Genomic DNA, 19,732 nt, shown 5'->3' with positions numbered 1-19,732 from the left:
TTCCAAGGTATCTCAGGACAGTAACACATGACTGATACAAATATGGCTTTTATTTAAAAAATTATAAAAATGCTTTTGAACAAGGTTCTGCAACCACTGCATGATAAAAAGGAAATGGGGGCACTTGGTTTTCTTCCATATGTAGATCACGATACAGCAAACTTCATAATATACGTTGGCATATTAATCCAAATTTCTCTTCTTTCCTTAAGAAGGCATTCTGAATGTAGGTAAATATTAAAACATTTTATTTCCTTCTGTCAGAGTTCATCTCTGGCCTGCGGTCAAGAAAGAAGAAATGTTTTTCAGTTAACTGGAAACTCAATTTTTAACTGTCTAGTCCTGCAAATACATTGAGAAATGTTTCTAAGTTCAATAGGCATAACCAATGGCTGTTCCAATTTGTTTGAATATGAACTAAAGACACCCAGCACTTCACATTTAACAGGTACTGTACCTTTTTTCTATGGCAAGTACATGGAAAAAGGTCGTCATCGGGCTGCTGCACTTTCTCCATCCCATCTCTGATTTTTGGCTCGCTCACTTGCAAGCTGGCATATTCCTAGATTTAAAAAAAGTAAAGTATTGTTAATTCATAAACTTGATAGATTGTACATCTCGTTGTAAATACTGCACTGTTTTGGCTGAGTAATTCTGTAAAAAAAATGTGGGACTACACAATCTGTTATGCCAGACTGTGTGTCACAGACAGGGTAAGCAGATACTTCACTGCAGACAGGAGCCCCTTCGGGTGCCTCACTGGAATTTTGGTATCTGGGTGCTAATGCACAGATATTTTCAGCTGTGGTTCACAGGGTGTGCATCTGATGTGGAATTCTTTGATCACTGTGGGCAACATATTCTTGCAGATTAGATCAAGATCCGTGGGATCTGAGTGCTTGTCTCAAAGTGCCAGGCTAATCTTAAGGGGTTTCATAGGAAATAACTGCATGCAATGTTTTTAAACCAAAGGAAGTTCTTAGCTGCTGCTGCTTGCTTTGTGGCTCCAAGTACTGGACTAGCCAATTTCCAGCAGTTCCAGTGCCCTGAATTCATTCTGGTATTTCTGTTTTTTGTGGTAGTAGCCATTAAAAATATACTGACCTGAAAAAGTTTGAAATAATAACAAAAAATGTGGTCTCCCATGAGATTGTTTCTTGCAAATTCTTGTCCAGATTTTGCAATGTTTTTTGCCTGTCAAAGAAAATATTACATTTTTTAACATTCTCAAAGAACAGTAGTTATTTCAGGATGCCAGCACTGAGTCTAGAATTAAGTAGTGTTGACAGTTTACGATTATTTTTACTTAAGCATTCTTAATTTTAAAAGGCATTACAAAAATACTTGTTAAATTTTTCCAAAGTTCAACTTATTTTCAAACTAAGGGCAGTAATTATGTATTTTTAAAGAAGTTTTTCTTATTTGTAGAGTTGATTACAATAATTTTTAAGCCTTCTGATAGGTTTTTTTCATTTTAAAGAAATGCACTTTCTGCTCTATTTTGTCTAGAAGCATTGCTGAGTACTTCTATATGTTTATTTACCTCTTCATCATGCTCTTTTGCCCACTGTATTTTTTCCAGAAGATCGCTCAGGTCGTTTTTAAATGGAATATAGTGTTTCCATGGCTGCAGTTCATTATAAAAATGCTCATAGTAGATGGAGTCTTGCTTTAGCACCACACTGTTTCCTGCTAGTAGATAAGGCAGTCGGTATGCTGCCACTGTGCCATCAATATTAATTTGATATTTATACTGGAAAGAAAATGACGATAACTAATTAACAAACAGAAGATCCAAGTAGCTTGGTTAGGTTATATTATTCTGAGGGCAATGGTATTACTGACTTGCCGATACTGAAAAATGTAGGATTGGCAAGCATCAATGTTTAAGTAGCTTTTATTATTTAGTTTGGAATTCATCACAGTGCAGGGTACACAGAGATGCCCTCTTCATCAATTAAGTTCTCCGGAAATTCTTTAAGACGCTCATCTTTGGATGTGAGGGTAGATGTGCCACTTCATCCACTGATTTTCCCACTATGTTAGTTATGTTAGTAGTCCTGATAGCTGAATCAGGAAAAAGAAATAAAAAGGAATTTGGAGTTATATAGATCACACAAGGTTCCACAGAACCTTTAGATGTAAATCAAACATTGTTATCAATGTAAGAGCTATATGGCAGTTAGTCCCACTGAGGGATGCTTTCATGCTTGTTACTGGTGTGCTGAAAAACTAAAAATCACTTTATTATCAATAATATATACAAAGTTATTTGACAGTGGGAAACAATGAGAACTGGTTAGTGGCTTACCTTAAAAAAATCAAAAAACGAAATGTGCTTAACAATGGGGCCGTAGAGGCTTTCATCATGTTTGAAAAAAAAGAAGTTGGTGAAAGCAGCATCTATGATCTCTGGATATTTCCTGCTAAGTTTTACAAGTTCCAGCCTCTCTTTGCGGCTGTCACGTCCTCTCCAGAATGCTGTGGTATTCTTGTCTTCCCACGATGGACCGGTATTTGCTTGAACTGACATCATATCCAGACTGACTCTGGAGGAGAGAGAAGTGATTTAACAGTGAAGCCTACTGGAAAGTTTTTTAAGTGCAATCACTTAAAAGAGTTTACAGTACCAACAGGCAAATACCAAGGATGAAGGTTAAGTCATGAGCACACTCGTATATGTATATGTACTTGTACCAGTATTTTTGCAATAACAGCAGTAGGTAAGGAATGCCAAGTTCATAGGCCTGTGGCAAGACAGCATTGGTTCGACGACAACATGGTGTGTATGAGTACCTGCCAGTTGTTACAGAACAAAGTACCTAAAAAGAGGATATGGTTGCCAGACAGATGAAGGTGATGCAGGGTAATGAAACTAGCTTAATACAACATATTTAACTTCTGTAAAAACTACACTAAATTCAAACAAATAAATTGGGGGAGTAAGAGGAAGTAAATTTAGGAAGAGTCTTGGTAATAAAGACAAGGAACCTGAACTAAACACAGTGAAACTATAAACAGATTCAAAATGGATTACGAAGATCTCTTAGAAGCTGCTTTTGTACTATTTCAAGACAGCAACAGAGCAGTTACCGAGACCAGTTATGATAAGTAATCAAAATGGGAGATGGTAGGGAGATGGTAAAGCTACAGAAAAGAGACTCTAGGAAGATCAGGAAAAAAAAAGAGACCAGGCCAACTGTCAATACATTCGGGGAGTGAAATAAAGCAAACTAACAAAACACCTACCCGTGAAACATTCTCTTTAAGTGCCGTTTTCAGTGTCTTGACCATGTTTAGATTAATTTTGACTTTTCAAATAAAACAGCGAAGTATTTTAATACATGTAATTTGTGTTATGTAATACATAATAACTTGGTTAGTGGGAACATAGTGATTACACAGTTATTGCCTACCTGCAGAGTGCCAATGACTCAATGAATAAATAAAACTAGTTAATACACTGTTAATACAGATATCTTTTTGGAAAATCATTCACTGTGAATTTTATGAAAATTTTAAGCAATTTCTTACCGTCCCATAGTCTCCAAAACTGAGTCTGTTAAGTCATATGTTGGCATGACAATGTCTTTTGATTCACTGGACCCACACCATGAGAAGATAGGGTGCAGGTTCTGTGGGGACTTCCTTTTCTCCAGAGGCCAGTCCCCCAAATTAACAAAAAACTCTACATCTGGCATTTTCACCTAAACAGAAGCACATGCACAAATGCATTTTAATACAGAGCGGTATTCTTCTGCTGACATCTTGTGTTTTGACAAAACCACCTCATTTAGAGAAAAAAAAGCCAGGCTTCTAAAATACTTAGTATACCTGGAATAAATTGTTAAGAGTTTAGAAACGTTAGAAATACTGAGACCACAGGGTAAAGTCTACAAAATAATATATTTTTTAAAAATAGATCTGCACAGTCACATAAATGTGTGGGGTTTTTTTAAGGGACAGGAACACCCCAGTTTAAAGGATGGTTTCTTGCTATACTTCACATGATTGGCCACACAATCTTTGTACCAGGCTAGGACTGGGATATACTAAGTAATCGCACAGTTCCAAAGTAGTTTGAACCACCTTATTAACTGCACAGAAAATTGCTTTTGGGGGCACATTTGTTTTCTGTTACATCAGTGAACTGATTTGTCCTGTGTCCCAGAGAAGAGAAGCAACAGAAATGAACAGTCATGGTGGGAAGACCACATTTAGTCAGTGCTGGGTTTAATTACATATTCACTTATTTAAAGTAATAAGTAGAACAGAGCCATATCTGAAATCACTGTTGCAGTCAAAAAGCAAGCAAAATGCTATTGATGGCCAGGAAATGTTCTAACAACAGGACAGAACACATAACTTTGCTGCTCAAATGCACCCTCAACTTGTTGTGTGTGGTTCTGGTATTCGCAAACAAAGGAAGAGACAGTACAAAGAAAAGTAGCTATAATGACAGGGATGGATGAGCTGCCTTGTGAGAAACTGAAAATAGTGGGACACTTCAATTTGGTGAGCAGAAGACTGAAGATGACATCACTGAGTTTTACAGAAACCTGAAGGAATGTGTAATGTCAGTGCAGAACTGTGTGTATCTACACTTAGTTCACTCTCTTCATGACATTATTTTCTTTTAAATATAAATCTTCACTGCATCCCCCTCAGTTGTATCTTTCAAAGTAAAAGAATCCTAGTTAATTAGTGTGTCTTTTGCATGACTGAACAGCCTTCTAGCTGTGTAGCTTCAAGAAAGTGAAATGAGAACTGCACTGTTTTCACAAGACAGGTCTGTCACAGGATTTATACTGTGACATAATCTTTTCCTCTTCTGGTTTTGCCTTCTGCCTTATTAAGTCTTAATTAGGTATTTGACTATTACAAACATCTGATTATTGTACTGGCATTTTTAGAAAACTCTTGAAATACTCCAAGTTATCTGCTAGCAGTCAGGACAGAGAACTCAGAAATCATGATTCTATGTGTGTGATCAAGACATTTTGTTCAAGTGTTATCATCAACTCTCTTAATATTTACATGAGAAAATACCTCCTCTGAAGAAAGAACAGTTACAAACGTTAATGATTCTCAAATTCAATATACAGATACATGTAAAAATGAAGCGTTTAAAGCTATTGCTGACTCCTCACCATATACATGCATTAAAGCACTTCTCTCAAATCCTTTTATTTTTCAGATCAGAATGGTCATCCATAGGCTAATATTTCAGAATTCTTCTGTGGTCTGAATAGGTTTCCTGAAGTTTCTCATTTAATTTAGCTTAATTGAGAGAGGAATAAATGATTTGCCAAATATCAAACACCCTCCTAAACGATTGAAGATGTTCTTCTCTCACTTGACACCATGGGAAAACCGTTAGCAGAGACAGCCAGAAATTATAAGGACAGAGACCCAAAGTAGTACTTTTTGTCTTCAGTATACAGCCCAACAGAAAAGGTTTTATTGTGTACCTTCATTTCAAAGGGAATTTGGCTACATGTTCTGAGCTTCAGCACTAAATTTTGTTAGTACAGTGCCATCTAATGGATACAATGAACATCAAAACACTACAACAATATTTTGTCTACATGCCAAATGGCAAAATCATTCAACAGGTTAAATTTCTTCTCCAACGCAGCAGATCTATTGTCTTTCAGTGACACTGTCTTAATAGAAATTCTGGCTGTACTTAATGGAGATGAGACAAATTAATTGTGTTTTCTAGGTCTGTAAACAATTTCTGTCTTTGTAATTAGCAAATATTTTCCAACATTTTGCCTAAATACCTTTGCAATTTAATTCCATTATTTCTTGTCCAACTGCTGACACAGAGAATAGCTTACTTCCATCTTCCACAAGCAATCTTTTAGACAATTAAAAGCTACATTCATGTCTCCTCTTAGACTGTTAGATGAAACGTGCCCAAATTAAATGAATCTTCATTTGCTTGTCTAGTCACTCTAACCATTTTCCTGTGCGACATCAGTAATTGAACAATCTTTCTTGAAGCATGACATCTGAAGGCAGACACAGGAGCATAACTGATCCATTACTAATCCTGAATACAGTGGAAAGGCTACTTCACATTTCTTTCACGTTTGTTCCATTAATGTGTGTGTTTAGCTTTTCACAACAGCATGCCACTGTTGACTCATGTTAAATTTGTGATACTGTAACGACACACTCCCTCAACAGGTGCCATAACTATATGACTTATCCAGCCCTTGTGTAGTATTCTGCCCTTGTCACTTTGTCTGTCTTTCCATATAATCTCTCTCACTTGTTAAGAAAATTCTTAATTATGATGCTGTACCATGAGGTACCTGCAAGTTCTTTCATTTTTGTTATCTAACAATTCAATAAGCATATCCTCTAGTCCATCATTCAGTCATGTCCTGGTTTTGGCTGGGATAGTCAATTCTTTTCTAAGTAACCATAGCGTTTTGAGTTCAGCGTGAGAACAGTGTTGATAACACCTATCATTTATAGTTGTTGCCTTGGTAATGTTTATGCTCAGCTGGGACAGAATTTCTTTCCTCAGCAACTGCTGTTTTCTCTAGATTTTGGCATTAGTAGAATGCTGGGATATAACTGCTGGTTTGGATTATTGCTAAGGAAACAAAGGATTTTTATCACTTTCCCATGTTTTACAAGTAAGCAGGTGGATAAAGCTGGGAGGAGCGGAGCTAGGATAGCTGCCATAAGCTGGCCAACAGAAGTATTCCACACCATGAACATCATGCTCCATATATAAAAAGGAATTTTGCTGTGCTGGCAGTGCTTGCCATCTGGCGTTCACTGCTGGCAGCGCACAGTTCACGATGACTACACAGGCTGAGTATCACTTTCTATATTGCTTTATTATTATATAATTTTTTTACTGTTTTATTAAAACTGCTTCTATTTCAACCCAAGTGTCTTCCTTTCTTTTCCAGATTCCCCTTCTCGAGTGGGGAGCAGTCCCTGGGTGACAGAGCTGCTGCCTATTGTTTAGCCCTTCGATATGGGCTAAACCTGGACAAGTCAAAATATAACAAAGTTATTGAACGGGGACTGAACCTACCAGAAATCTCTGAAGAATACATTTGTGGCACCTTTTACCTCTCTGGAAACACTAGCAACTACTAATAAAGTGCGGTTTTCCAAGCAGGTTACAGTAGTTTTTTAGGCAATGTTTCCCTCTCTCATTTATGAGAAACTCGATAGACTTACCCTCAAGAGCCCAACTAAAATGAAGATACTTGACATCCACACAGGAAACTCATTATCTTGTTATTGAAAGAAATTACATAGTTATGACCTATTTAATATTATAAATCCATGTTGTTTCATACCAATTACCTTATCTTTAATCTGCTTATAAATCACATAATGGTGTGTTTATTTTTTATTAGGTTTGTATGGAATTTTTTTAGGTGAACAACTCCATACTTCAGTTGCTCCTCTCTCTTCTTCCTCTCCTTTTTAAAAAGACAAAACACTTTGTCTTTCTACAGTTAAAAAAGATATTAACTTGGATATCTTTGTATTTCCCTTACTACTCTCTTTACGTAATCATCACAGATTTGCGTGCTGACACTTCATCTCTGCTATATTCTGTCACCATGTACATAACATCAGTTTCTTTCCAGAGTTTCCCTAGGAAAGAGTCTGTGTGATGCTTTTCAGTTGTACATCAAGGGACGTGCCACCTCTTGTGCTTTTGGTACTCTTCTCAACCATTCCTGTCTTGCTTTCAGCATTTGGATTTTAATGGAAAATGATATACATTCCCTATTTTTCTCTCAGTCATCCTGTAAAATACACTAGCAGAGACAAAATTTTCTATTAGATGCTGCATAATGATTTATTGAGTCTGTAGAAAATAACCCACGCTCTGTCCAAATCTATCAAACTCTCCTATAAAAGCCTGCTATTCAATTAACATTTGTGATACTCCATACACTAATCAAACACCATTCTAGAACCTGCCACCCTCAAACACAGAAAATCCATCTGACCTTTCCATTATTAATCAAAGAACAAGAAAAGCTTTTTAACAGAAATAGCAACAAATATACTGAAGTATTGAAGTACATTTGTTAAGTCCAGGCTCCTATAAATTATGACACGGCTGTAAAGATGTACTCACTTTTCTTGTCAAAGAAAGCAGTATGGCATCCATGAAAATTCTGAAGCCAACATGTTCCCCATATGTTTTTATATAAACCTGAAAATAAACAAAGCTTTTACTGGTCTGGTGTTTTCATATCAGAGAACGGCTGGCACAATTTAGAGCTCTTTTAATCACTTAGTAACCAGTTGGACAGACTGCATGGTAGTATAGGCTTATTATGAATCAACTGGGAAGCTTTAAAAGTCTCATCTCTCTCACTCATCACAGCAAAGCAACCAAAAAAAGGACAAGCACTCCTTGCTTTTGCAGACGTTTTAGGTCTGTCTCATGGAAACAGAAACTGGTTGCGTATTTCTCTTGTGCTCCATTGTTCTCATTTCCCTATGAAACCCTACTGAAGTCAGTACAGTTTTGTTAAAAAGAATGGTAGCTCTGATCCTAAGAGGAGTGAAACATGGTATTTCTTTACCTCGGAATTATGCGCATGTAACTGACTTATTGATGCATGCCAAATTAGATGATTGTGACACTCCACAGCAATATTACTCAGAGAACGGGAAACTGAATTAGCATTTAGAAGACTTGGGTCTGTGCCCAGTACTCACACTGATTGCTTGGAAAGTAATTTGCCTTCACAAATTTGCTTCAGTTTCTCCAGTAGTAAAGGGGACAAAAAGCACTTTACAAAGTAGGATGGATATTATTGAGCTCATATACAAACTGCAAAGTATTCAAGGACAGAGAAGCAAACAGTCTTGCAACCAAATCCTCATGTGGACTTAAGATCAACCCATTCCATACCTCGTTATCTTTGACGGTGTAATGACACAAACTCTGCCTTTGTCCAAACCTTTGTGGAATTTCTTTTGCAATCTTATCTGGATCAACAATGGGAAAATTTGCTAGGTCTCTCTGAATCTGTGGAATGGTTTGAGGGCAGTTCATCTCTTCCAGCCATGCACTGCTTTCCTCTTGAGGGCAGTCACAGTTTTCATGGTAAACGGGTCCTATCAGGAACACAATTATTATTTTCTTTTTAGTAAGTCACACTATTGAGATCACAAAAAGAGGGTCAGGCAGAGCATTCACTGCTTTGGGCCAAACCTTCAGCAACTCTAAACGGACATATTTGAACTTTTTTTAGTCCAATGGAGTCATGCCAAGCTTCTGTGTGAGCTCTCTACATGTATTTGCTAGGCAAGAGCTTCTTTTTATTATTTTGAATAGTATGCACAGGACACTTACAATGAATCCATAAGAGGTTCTGCAGAAACCTGTGTTAATCCTAGAAGACATTCTAGGACAGTTTGTGAGAAAAAGCCTTGACAGGAAATGTGTGTGTAGTGCTGCTTCTTACCTTTTAAGATATATGGAGACTTCGCAACATGTTTATCTCCAATTTTGACTTCTATCTTCAGGCTTTTGTAGCTTGCATACATCCTGTATCTCACAAGGAAGGAACCATCTTTCCTGTCTAACACCTGCACACCAACCCGAGTGAACTGTTCATCAGGAGCAGTGATCTTCACTTGGAATGTATTTTCACCTGGTGACGAAGTGAACCTACCCAGAGAATAAGTGGGTACTTAATAAAAAAGAAAAACACAACAGCTTTCTTAGTCTGATCCATTTCTTTTTTCCAAGTTGACAGAATTCCAGTGCTTTCACTGAGCAATGCTAGGTCTTTATGAGCACATCCTAATGTTCACAAGGAAGGCATGATTTTTCCAAAGAGGATTTTTTTAGGCTACCTAAACCCCTTCATACTGTTAGAAGCATTGTGTATTAAGAAGGTTCCACTCAGATACTCATGAACACACCTGCAAAATCACTTGGTGCCCTACGTGTTGAACAACGTTGGAAACACGGTCTTTGATTATATGGGAACACAGCACCTTTAAAAATTCAGCACAGCTCTTGATTAATAGCAGCTCAAGCGTAAAATGATGGGAAGGTAGAAACATGCAGATAAATGGATCTTGGGAGATATATCTTGGTATCCTGTCCTGCAGAGGAGAATGGCTTTAAGCTGAAAGACGGGAAATTTAGATCGGATGTAAGGAAGAAATTCTTTACAATGAGGGTGGTGAGGCACCAAAACAGGCTGCTCAGAGAAGTTGTGGATGCCTCATCACTGGAAGGATTCAAGGTCAGTCTGGATGGGCCTTTGAGCAACCTGATCTAGTGAAAGATGGCCCTATCCATGGCAGACTAGATGATCTTTAAAAGTCTTTTCCAATACAAATCATTATATGATTCTATTAAAAGAAAAGTACTACAAGCAGCTTCACTTTAACAGCTTAATAAGTCTGTTATTTTACACACATGTTTCTAGTTTACTTTATTTTCCAGGTATTATTCAAGGAACTAGAGAACAAAGTTAAACTTATTAATCATTATGGTAGCTCATACATGGAAGAAAAGATATTAAAATGCCAGTGTCTTGTTAGGAATAAAAAAGTTATAGTGGGATCATGTAATTCAATGTGTATTTACAACATTTTGGTAAAATTCACTGTACACTGATCACAGAAAAATCTCCATAAACTCAAATAAAATAATTTGAAAACTCTTGAAGTTATCACATATTACTGAGGTAAATGCTGCATCTGCCAATGTTCTTCCATGTCTTTAATCATGGTCCCAAATACGAAGGGAGGACTTAGGATAAAGAGAGAGGTGGCATCAGTGGCTGGACTAGGGAACTACAGCCCAACAGTCTGGTCACCTTTCTTTAAACTTGTCCAGATACACTAGAGAGCTGCCAGTTCAATTAAACGCAGGAAATATGTACTGTCCAAAATAAACTGAACTGGCAGTTTCCAGACTTCCACATGCCATGATGTCCAGATCTGGACAACCCAAATGGACTACTCCAAGCTCCCACCTAACTAGTCAGAGTTTCTTTCCTGTAGAAAAGAAAAGCCATCAGTGTCCTCTGAAAACTAAGCTTACCTATTCCATTCCTATGAAGTTTACCTTGTGGCCTATAAAGTAATTTCTAAATGATTCTATTGCACCTGTATGTTTAGGAAAATACTCATGTTCCTAACAGAGGAAAGAAGCAGGCACTTGAGCAGGTATACAATAAATTAAATATATTAGTTAAGGTTTTGATGAAGCAAAATAAATCATAAATTGTTGGTTGGACTAATACGTGTGTTTTGCTGTTGATCATTTTCATTGTCTTTTCTTGTCTCATCCCCTTGTACAGCTATTTGGAATCACAGAACAGTTTGGGTTGGAAGGGACCTTAAAGGTCATCAAGTTCCAACCCCACTGCCATGGGCAGGGGCACCTTCCTCTAGATGAGGTTGCTCAAAGCCTCATCCAACCTGGCCCTGAACACCTCCAGGCATGGGGCACCCATGAATTCTCTGGGCAACCTATTCCTGTGCATCACCACCCTCACAGTAAAATATTTCTTCCTAATATCTGATCTAAATCTCCGCTTTTTTATCTTAAAACTGTTACCACTCATCCTGTCACTGTATTCCCTCACAAAATAACCCCTCCCCAATTTTCCTGTAGGTCCCCTTTAAGACTGGAGGGCCACTATAAAGTCTCCCCAGAGCCTTGCCTTCTCTAGGCTAAACAAGCACAACTTTCTCAGCCTAGGACACTTCTAAAAAGATTATTTAGCTTTTTCTAAGTGATACACAGGAAGTGTCATGTAGGGAGTCTTCAGCCTTCCCTTTCTACAAGGAAATCCAGAGTAAATTCCTGCCTAAAAGGTGAAATTGGTTCAGCCAGAACTTGGGCAGGCAAGGTCACCCTCACCAGGATAGGGCACTGCTGCTATTCAAAGAGAAGGAGGAGCACGATGCTTTGCTCCATTACAAGAAATCCAGCAATTATGATTCAGACCCAAGGCCCACAAAAATTTTATAGTATCACAGGATCATAGAACATCCTGAGTTGGAAGAGACACACAAGAATCATAGAATGGTCTGGGTTGGAAGGGAGCTTAAAGATCATCAAGTTCCAAACCCCTTGCCATAGGCAGGCACACCTTCCACTAGATGAGGTTGTTCAAAGCCTCATCCAACCTGGCCTTGAACACCTCTAGGCATAGGGCATCTGACCTCTCTGGACAGCGTATTCCAGTGCCTCATCATCCCCACAGTAAAATATTTCTTCCTAATATCTGATCTAAACCTACTCTCATTCAGCTTAAAACCATTACCTCTTGTCCTATCACTGCACTTCCCGATAAAGAGCCTTAAGGGCTCCTTTTAAGTACTGGAAGGCTGCTATAATGTCTGCCCAGAGCCATTCTCTATGCTGAACAATCCCAACTCATTCAGTCTGTCTTGATATAGGAGGTGCTCCAGCCCTCAGATCATCTTTGTGGCCCTTCTCTGGACTTGCTGTCATGGAGCCCAGCTCCTGTCCCTGCACTGGACAACCCCAAAATTCATACCATGTATCTGGAGGGATTGTCCAAATGCCTCCTGAAGCACATTTAAGCGGCTGCCCAGCATGGGCATTTCATAGTATCACGGGATCATAAAACATCCTGAGTTGGAAGAGACAAACAAGAATCATAGAATGGTCTGGGTTGGAAGGGAGCTTAAAGATCATCAAGTTCCAAACCCCCTGCCATAGGCAGGAACACCTTCCGCTAGATGAGGTTGTTCAAAGCCTCATCCAACCTGGTCGCACGCTAGCACCGGCGTAGGGGGCAGTGATGCCTGGGGAAGGGTGTCGGGGAAGCTCTGCCACTACCTGCTTAATTGGCTTCACCCTCCTAAGAGGGAGGGTGGAAGTGGGCAGGGAGTGTGACTTTTTAATTGATTGTTTTCTGCCTCACAACTGAAGTAAAGCTTTTGATGCAGTCCCTCACACACCCTTCCCTCTAAATTGGAGAGATATGGATTTGATGGGTAGACCATCCGGTGGATAAGGAATTGGTTGGATGGTCACATTGAGAGAATAGTGGTCAACAGCTCAATGTCCAGATGGAGATCCGTGACAAGTGGTATCCCTCAGGGGTCCATACCACGACCAGTGCTGTTTATCATCTTCATCAATTATACAGACAGCGAGATCAAGAGCACCCTCAACAAGTTTGCAGATGACACCAAGCTGAGTGGTTGCAGTTGTTATACCAGAAGGATGGTACGTCATCCAGAGGGACCTGGACAAGTTTGAAAAGCGGACCTGTGAGAACCTCATGAGGTTCAACAAGTCCAAATGCAAGGCAATTCACACTCGTAGCCCAGAAGGCCAACCATATCCTGGGCTGCATCAAAAGAAGCGTGGCCAGCAGGTTGAGGGAAGTGATTCTGCCCCTCTATTCTGCTTTTGTGAGACACCACCTGCAGTATTGTGTCCAGTTCTAGAATCCCCAACATAGGAAGGATACACAACTGTTGGAAAAGGTCCAGTAGAGGCCATGAGCTGGAGAACTGGGCCTGTGTGAACCTCATGAGGTTCAACAAGGCCAAGTGCAAGGTACTACACCTGGGTCGGGGCAATCCCTCATTTCAATACAGGATGGAGGATTATGTGATCAAAGCAGCCCTGCAGAGAAGGACTTCGGGGTGCCGGTCAATGAGAAGCTTGACATGAGCCGGCAATGTGTGCTCACAGCCCAGAAGACCAATCGTATCCTGGGCTGCATCAGAAGAAGCGTGGCCAGCAGCAGGTCGAGGGAGGTGATTGCACCCCTCTATTCCTGTCTTGTGAGACCTTATCTGGAATATTGTGTCCAGTTCTGGAATCCTCAACATAAGAAGGATATGGAACTGAGGAGGGCTATAAAGATCATCGGAGGGCTGGAGCACCTCCCCTATGAGGACAGGCTGAGAGATTTGGGCTTGTTCAGCCTGGAGAAGAGAAGGCTCAAAGAAGACCTTGTAGCGACCTTCCAGCACCTGAAGGGGCTACAGGAAAGCTGAGGAGGTTCTTTTACAAGGGCATGTAGTAATAGGACGAGGGGGAATGGCTTTAAATTGGAGGAGAGGAATATGTAGGCTAGACATTAGAAAGAACTTCTTCACGGTGAGAGTGGTGAGGCCCTGGCACAGGTTGCCCAGGGAAGCTGTGGCTGCCCCATCCCTGGAGATGTTCAAGGCAGGGGGTTGGAACCGGATAGGCTTTATCGTCCCTTCCAACTCAAACCATTCCACGATTCTACGACTCCAGGACCTCCCCCCGAAAGCGGCCGCCGCGCTTACCTCCGCCCTTCGGCGCCCACGGCTTGGATGTGGAAGTACCGGGCGGGGAGCGCGGCCCCTGCCCGCAGCCCGGGCCCCCAGACGGGGCTGAGCCGGGGGCTCGGCGCGCCGCCCGCCGCCACGGCGCCCAGGGCGAGGCAGAGCGGCCACAGGGCGCGCATGGGCAGCGCTTCGGGACCGTCCCGCACCGCGCAGCCCCCGGCTTCACCGCGGCCGCACGGGGCGGGGGCACCGCGGGCAGCTGCCTACCCTCCCGCTGCAGCTCCGGGCAGCGACCCCGCGGGCGGGAGGAGGGGCCATGGCCCGGCACGCCCAGCTGCTTCCCGGGCGGGGCGGGCTGGGAGGACGCTGGGCTATTAATCTAGAGCTGCTCCATCCAGCCCACCGGCTCCAAGGGGTTGGCTGGGACCGGCACGCGGCATTCTCTTAGAGCAGTTCTGCCCGCGTCTCTGACCCACGCGTCTTTGTGTCGTTGTTCCCCCCGTGTGGTTGATACCGAAAACGCCGGCAAATCGAGCCTCTAAGACTCGTTTTGGAGTTTCAGAGAGCGAGCATCCTTTATCAGGCCTGGGCAACGCGACGGAGCCATCTCCATCCATCGCGGGCAGCCAGACAAGAGCTGGGGGCAGGATGTATTTCCCACTCACGTGCGTATAGATAAATTCTCCCAGAAATCTTATGCACATTCTGTTTATTCCCAAGGACTAATTTTAATGTCATTAGGAACTTTCCAACAGTCAAACTCTTGCTAATTTGGAGCTTTGGAGCCAGCTCTGCCTGACCTTGCATTTGGGATAGGGAAAGGCTGCAAATGGAGGAGATTCCAGAAGACATCAGTTCAGCACAGATCACACTGAACACAAGAAGTTAATACCTCCAAAGAATGAACAGTGTCTGCAAAAACAGTTTGAAAGAAAACTTGCTGTCAGAGGGACATTCTGTCCAACTTCCAAAACATACAATTACTTAGATAAAACAACTCTATTTTAGCTTATATCAAAAATATTACATTTTCTGTAACAGTAATGACTTCTTGTATCTCCATCAATTGTGTGCAGCCAGACAAGAGCTGGGGACAGAACTTATTTTGCGCTTACATGCATATGGATAAATTTTCCCAGAAATCTTATGCATTGGAAAGTAGCAGAATATAAACAACCCCAATTTCCTCAGCCAGTTTCTTCTCCTAGTAAGACTTGTTCTCCCGCCCCTTCACCAGCTTTCTTGCTCCAGAGCCTCATGCTCCATGAGCCTCAACATCCTTCTTATAGCGAGGGGCCCAGAACTGAACACAGTATTTGAGGTGCGGGTCTCACCAGTGCCGAGTACAGGGGCAGAATAACCTCCTCGGACCTGCGGGATAAACAGTGTTTGGGGAAACGCTGTTTGAAAGAAAAAATGCTATCAGTGGGGCATTCTGTCTACCTTAAAAAAAAATACAATTACTTACATGAACATTTACTTTAGCTTAAATCAAAATTATTCCACTTTCTGTAATAGTAACTACTTCTTGTATCATCATGAGCTGAACTTCCCTCTGCCTTCACTCCATTTCCATAAACTTTCCATAGAAATAAAGAGCTTACAATGGGTAAAGTAGGTTTTCAAATTTCTCCCCAGAGCAGCAGAAGTGGGTGCATGAGGATGCTGGTAGATGAGAAGCTCAACATTAGCCGGCAGTGTGTGCCAGCAGCCCAGAAAGCCAACCGTATTCTGGGCTGGATCAAAAGAAGTGAGACCAGCAGGATGAGGGAGGTGATTCTGCCTCTCTGCTCTGCTCTGCTGAGACCTCACCTAGAGTAGTCTGTTCAGTTCTGGAGTCCTCAGCAAAGGGGGGACAAGGATCAGTTGGAGCAAATCCAGAGGAGGCCATGAAGACAAATCAGAGGGCTGGAGCACCTCCCATAGGGAACAGGCTGAGAGAGTTGGGCTTCTTTAGCCTGGAGAAGAGAAGGCTGTAGGAAGACCTTATAGTAGCCTTGCAGGGCCTATGAGAAAGCTGGGGAGGGGCTCTTTATCAGGAAGTGCAGTGATAGGACAAGGGGTAATGGTTTTAAGCTGAAAGAGGGTAGATTTAGATCAGAAGAAACATTTTACTGTGAGGGTGGTGATGCACAGGAATAGGTTGCTCAGAGAGGTCATGGATGCTCCGTGCCTTGAGATGTTCAAGGCCAGGTTGGATGAGGCTTTGAACAACCTCATCTAGTGGAAGGTGTCCCTGCCCATGGCTGAGGGGTTGGAACTGGATGATCTTTAAAGTCCCTTCCAACCCAAACCATTCTATGATTCTATGATCTGGATGCTTAGGGCACCATCTTGGTGCCACTAGCCCAGCTGCCACAGGGGCAGTGTCCCAGCACATGCCTTGGACAACCCAAGAGCCCTTCTTCCATCAAATGGTCCAACCTCAAACTGCAGAAAGGTAGCATGAAACACTGATGCTGTTCTATACATATGTACACACACATACTCAAATGCTTTTCTCCATGAATTACCTACAGAAACCTCATTTCACAATTAAGGCTTCTTTATGGGAAAACATCGATCCCAAAAGAGACTTTAAATTTTGCTTTTCACTGCTTTTCTCTTCCTAAGGGTAACAATGTGGAAAATTAAGCCTTATCATCAAGGAGTCATGAATTTTGAACAGATTTTGTATTTAACATTTTTAAATACTGCAAATATGTTTATAGAAAAGCACACAGAAATTCACTCACATTGAGAGAATTGCAAATTGAGAAAGGACCACTTGGGTCAATGAGCGTAGTCTTTTCAACAAGCAATTTAATCCCCGAATGCCTTAAATAGTTATCAAGCTCCAAATTTTAAAGACATAGTTTTTGTCTCCTGCTATTCCCATTGGCATGTCTTTTCAGGACATTCAGCAGTTAGAAGATTTGCAATTTCCAGTCTAAAAATCCATGCAGGCCCTATTTTATATCCATGACTCCGTAGCTCCGCTTCCTTCTCTATCTTCACTTTCTTGATGTATTTTACAGGCTGAAATTACACTCCTCAGCTTATGTTTTGTTGTATGAGGCAAGCCAGTCTCCTTTAGTGGAACTTTAAAGATGCTTTTATTTTAACAGAAATTTCATAACTATATAATTCACAGAACATCCTTCCTTTTCCCAGCTGGGTGGCATTGGTACGTTAAAAAAAGCGCAGCAGCAATGAACTAAAGGGGACATACTCCCGCCCTCCTACCTCCTCAGCTTTTCTTCCCCCACATAAGCACAGCTCGGGGAATCTGTTTGCAGATCTAGCACTATTTATCAGCACCCAAACAAGCTGTAAAATAAATCATGCAACCTAATTTTAATCCTGGCTGGCAAAGGCAACATTGCTGCTATCCCAATGCCTATAATTTGGCTCAGAGAAAAATGCTTCGCAGGCATAATTGTTTAATTACTTCAAAGGCTGTTGGCCAACAAAGGCTCAACAGGCTTCCAGCTGGCAAAGGCATAAGGGACACTCTCCATTACAAGAGGCATGTTGCCTGGGGATGAAGCCACTCCCAATTCTGAAACTGATCTAGGTCTCCTGTCGAGGGGATGGCAAACTTGGCTGTGTCAACAAGTGATAGAGGACTTGTGCCCCTTTGCTCTGCCTGACCACTAAAAACTATCAAAAACCTTTTAAAATTTGAGGAGAAATTGAATTCTTCTTTCCATTATTTGCAGCACCTCTCAGAAATGATTGCCTTGAGTAGGGGCTCCGTGGGCTGTGATCACTACCACTGAATCCTCTGTCAGCTGGCCACTATGTAAATTTTTATCTCTCTGTTTTGTTTTTTATTGTAAATTTTATAACTATGTTGTTACAAAAGCAATCACTTAATAATATAAATCTGAGTGTTTACAAATAAATAAACTTCAAATAATTGTGGCACTACTGAAAGTGATTCACTCACGTCTTCAGCATCCTTATGTTTCTTCATGTTGAAAATATGCTGACTGCAGTGAATATGAGAAGGGAAATAACTGTCAGCTGTTCCAGACACTGTTATCAGAAATAATCTTTTGTCCTTTTACACAGATTTCTTGAAGCACTTTTGTTACACACTGTTATGGATGTGTTCCACCTTTTAGCCAAACCAGCAGCAGCTTAGTTCACTAATAAGGAGCCTCATGCATAGCTCTGTTGTATGCAATTTGACTGAGTCAAACACTTTTATCCCATAAACGTGACAGCCCAAGTGGGCCTTCTATGAGGTCTCCCTGCTGGGCAGTGTGGCTGCATGGTGATAATCTCATCTTGCGCTGGGACTCCTCTCGAGTGCTTCTCGAAGCAGTGAGATCTTTCACCAGTGACAGTTTGCTGTTGAGCCCCATTTGGATCCTCCCTGGACAGCATCTGGACTGCACACCTGACAATTCCCCTCTTTAGCAGAAATTAGTTGTTTAACTTATGTAAGTAACATTTTAAATAGAATAAATAATTTCGAGTTAAAACATCGTGTGATTTAGTATGTTGTTTGCTGATCTTTCTTACCATGAGTATCCAGGCTTGCTCTGAAGCACTAGACTACAAGTTAGAGATTTCCAGTTAAAAACTTTCCCAGTGCATACAACCTGTTCAGGCAAAACACGACCTCCATAATCAACGAAAACCAGGAAAATACAGAGGCTTCAAGTATACAGACCATCAACACCAGCTGCACTGAGACAAGATAAGCACCTGTCTGAAAGACAGCAAAGGAATGCAAGGAGGAACCAGAAGACCCCAAACCCAAAATTACTGCTGGACTGAACAAATGCATGAGAGGTGGGTAAATAGTGTGTAAGGGTATCAATGCCCAGGGATTTCTTGGTTCATGTTGGCCTCTCTCCCCAGAGTAAACTGTGTTGCTGTATCCCTTTATTAAATTATTTATTTTATAAAATCCAGTGCCTGAGAATCTACTTTGTGAAACCTCAGATTCTAACTTCAGTGTGAACTAATACCGGACATCTAGATGGAAAGATCCGATGCCTGCAAGTCTGCTTAACGAAACCTCGGATTTGAACTCTGAAGCAAACTCACATTGTATGCCCAGATGGGAATCTAAGTAAATTGAGAATAAGCACTATGAAACTTTGAAATCTTAGCTAAGTGATGTAGGAAATTGGGTGCACACATATAATCCTTTTGCTATAAACATATATACAGACGCACACTCCATGCAGTAAGTAACAATGTGATCTTACCATTGAATTCTATTAAGTTGCACTTTTATTTAAATACAAGTTTTGTCTAAAAAAACTCATTTGCAGCACATGTATTCTTACTATGGGCAGAAGGAAACTCAGAGAAACCTGGTGCAAACAGAAGGTCCAGATGTCTGTCCCTCATTCCCAGGGGAATCCACTTTTCACTGTTACACTCCTTCACCTTCCCTACCCTGAACAAGAGAGGTACCTGTGTCACAGGTGAGCCAGACCTGCTGTCAGCC

General features: G+C 41.2%; 1 protein-coding gene across 1 annotated transcript; it reads right to left on the bottom strand.

The window, feature by feature from the left end:
• Nucleotides 1-32: 32 nt before the first annotated feature.
• POGLUT2 (protein O-glucosyltransferase 2) lies at nt 33-14,598 on the bottom strand. The gene is made up of 10 exons (XM_054082736.1): nt 14,299-14,598; nt 9,474-9,679; nt 8,918-9,123; nt 8,132-8,209; nt 3,535-3,707; nt 2,312-2,549; nt 1,544-1,753; nt 1,105-1,194; nt 458-562; nt 33-278 (listed from the first exon to the last, which is right to left on the bottom strand). Exons 1-10 carry the CDS (start codon nt 14,457-14,459, stop codon nt 261-263), a joined length of 1,485 nt encoding a protein of 494 aa, XP_053938711.1. The 5' UTR covers nt 14,460-14,598; the 3' UTR covers nt 33-260.
• Nucleotides 14,599-19,732: the final 5,134 nt, after the last annotated feature.

Source organism: Cuculus canorus, chromosome 1 (genome assembly GCF_017976375.1).
Source record: "Cuculus canorus isolate bCucCan1 chromosome 1, bCucCan1.pri, whole genome shotgun sequence".
Taxonomy (NCBI): Eukaryota; Metazoa; Chordata; class Aves; order Cuculiformes; family Cuculidae; genus Cuculus; species Cuculus canorus.
The sequence above is the reverse complement of the archived record's forward strand: the minus strand, read 5'-3'. Positions and strand labels throughout refer to the sequence as shown.

Excerpts from the sequence above, each read along its gene's own strand:
- POGLUT2 (XM_054082736.1), bottom strand. The coding sequence starts at position 14,459 with ATGCGCGCCCTGTGGCCGCTCTGCCTCGCCCTGGGCGCCGTGGCGGCG. Across the intron at positions 8,210-8,917 it reads ACACCGTCAAAGATAACGAG|GTTTATATAAAAACATATGG; the intron begins GTATGGAATGGG and ends GTTTATTTTCAG. Across the intron at positions 3,708-8,131 it reads TGCTTTCTTTGACAAGAAAA|GTGAAAATGCCAGATGTAGA; the intron begins GTGAGTACATCT and ends GCTTCTGTTTAG.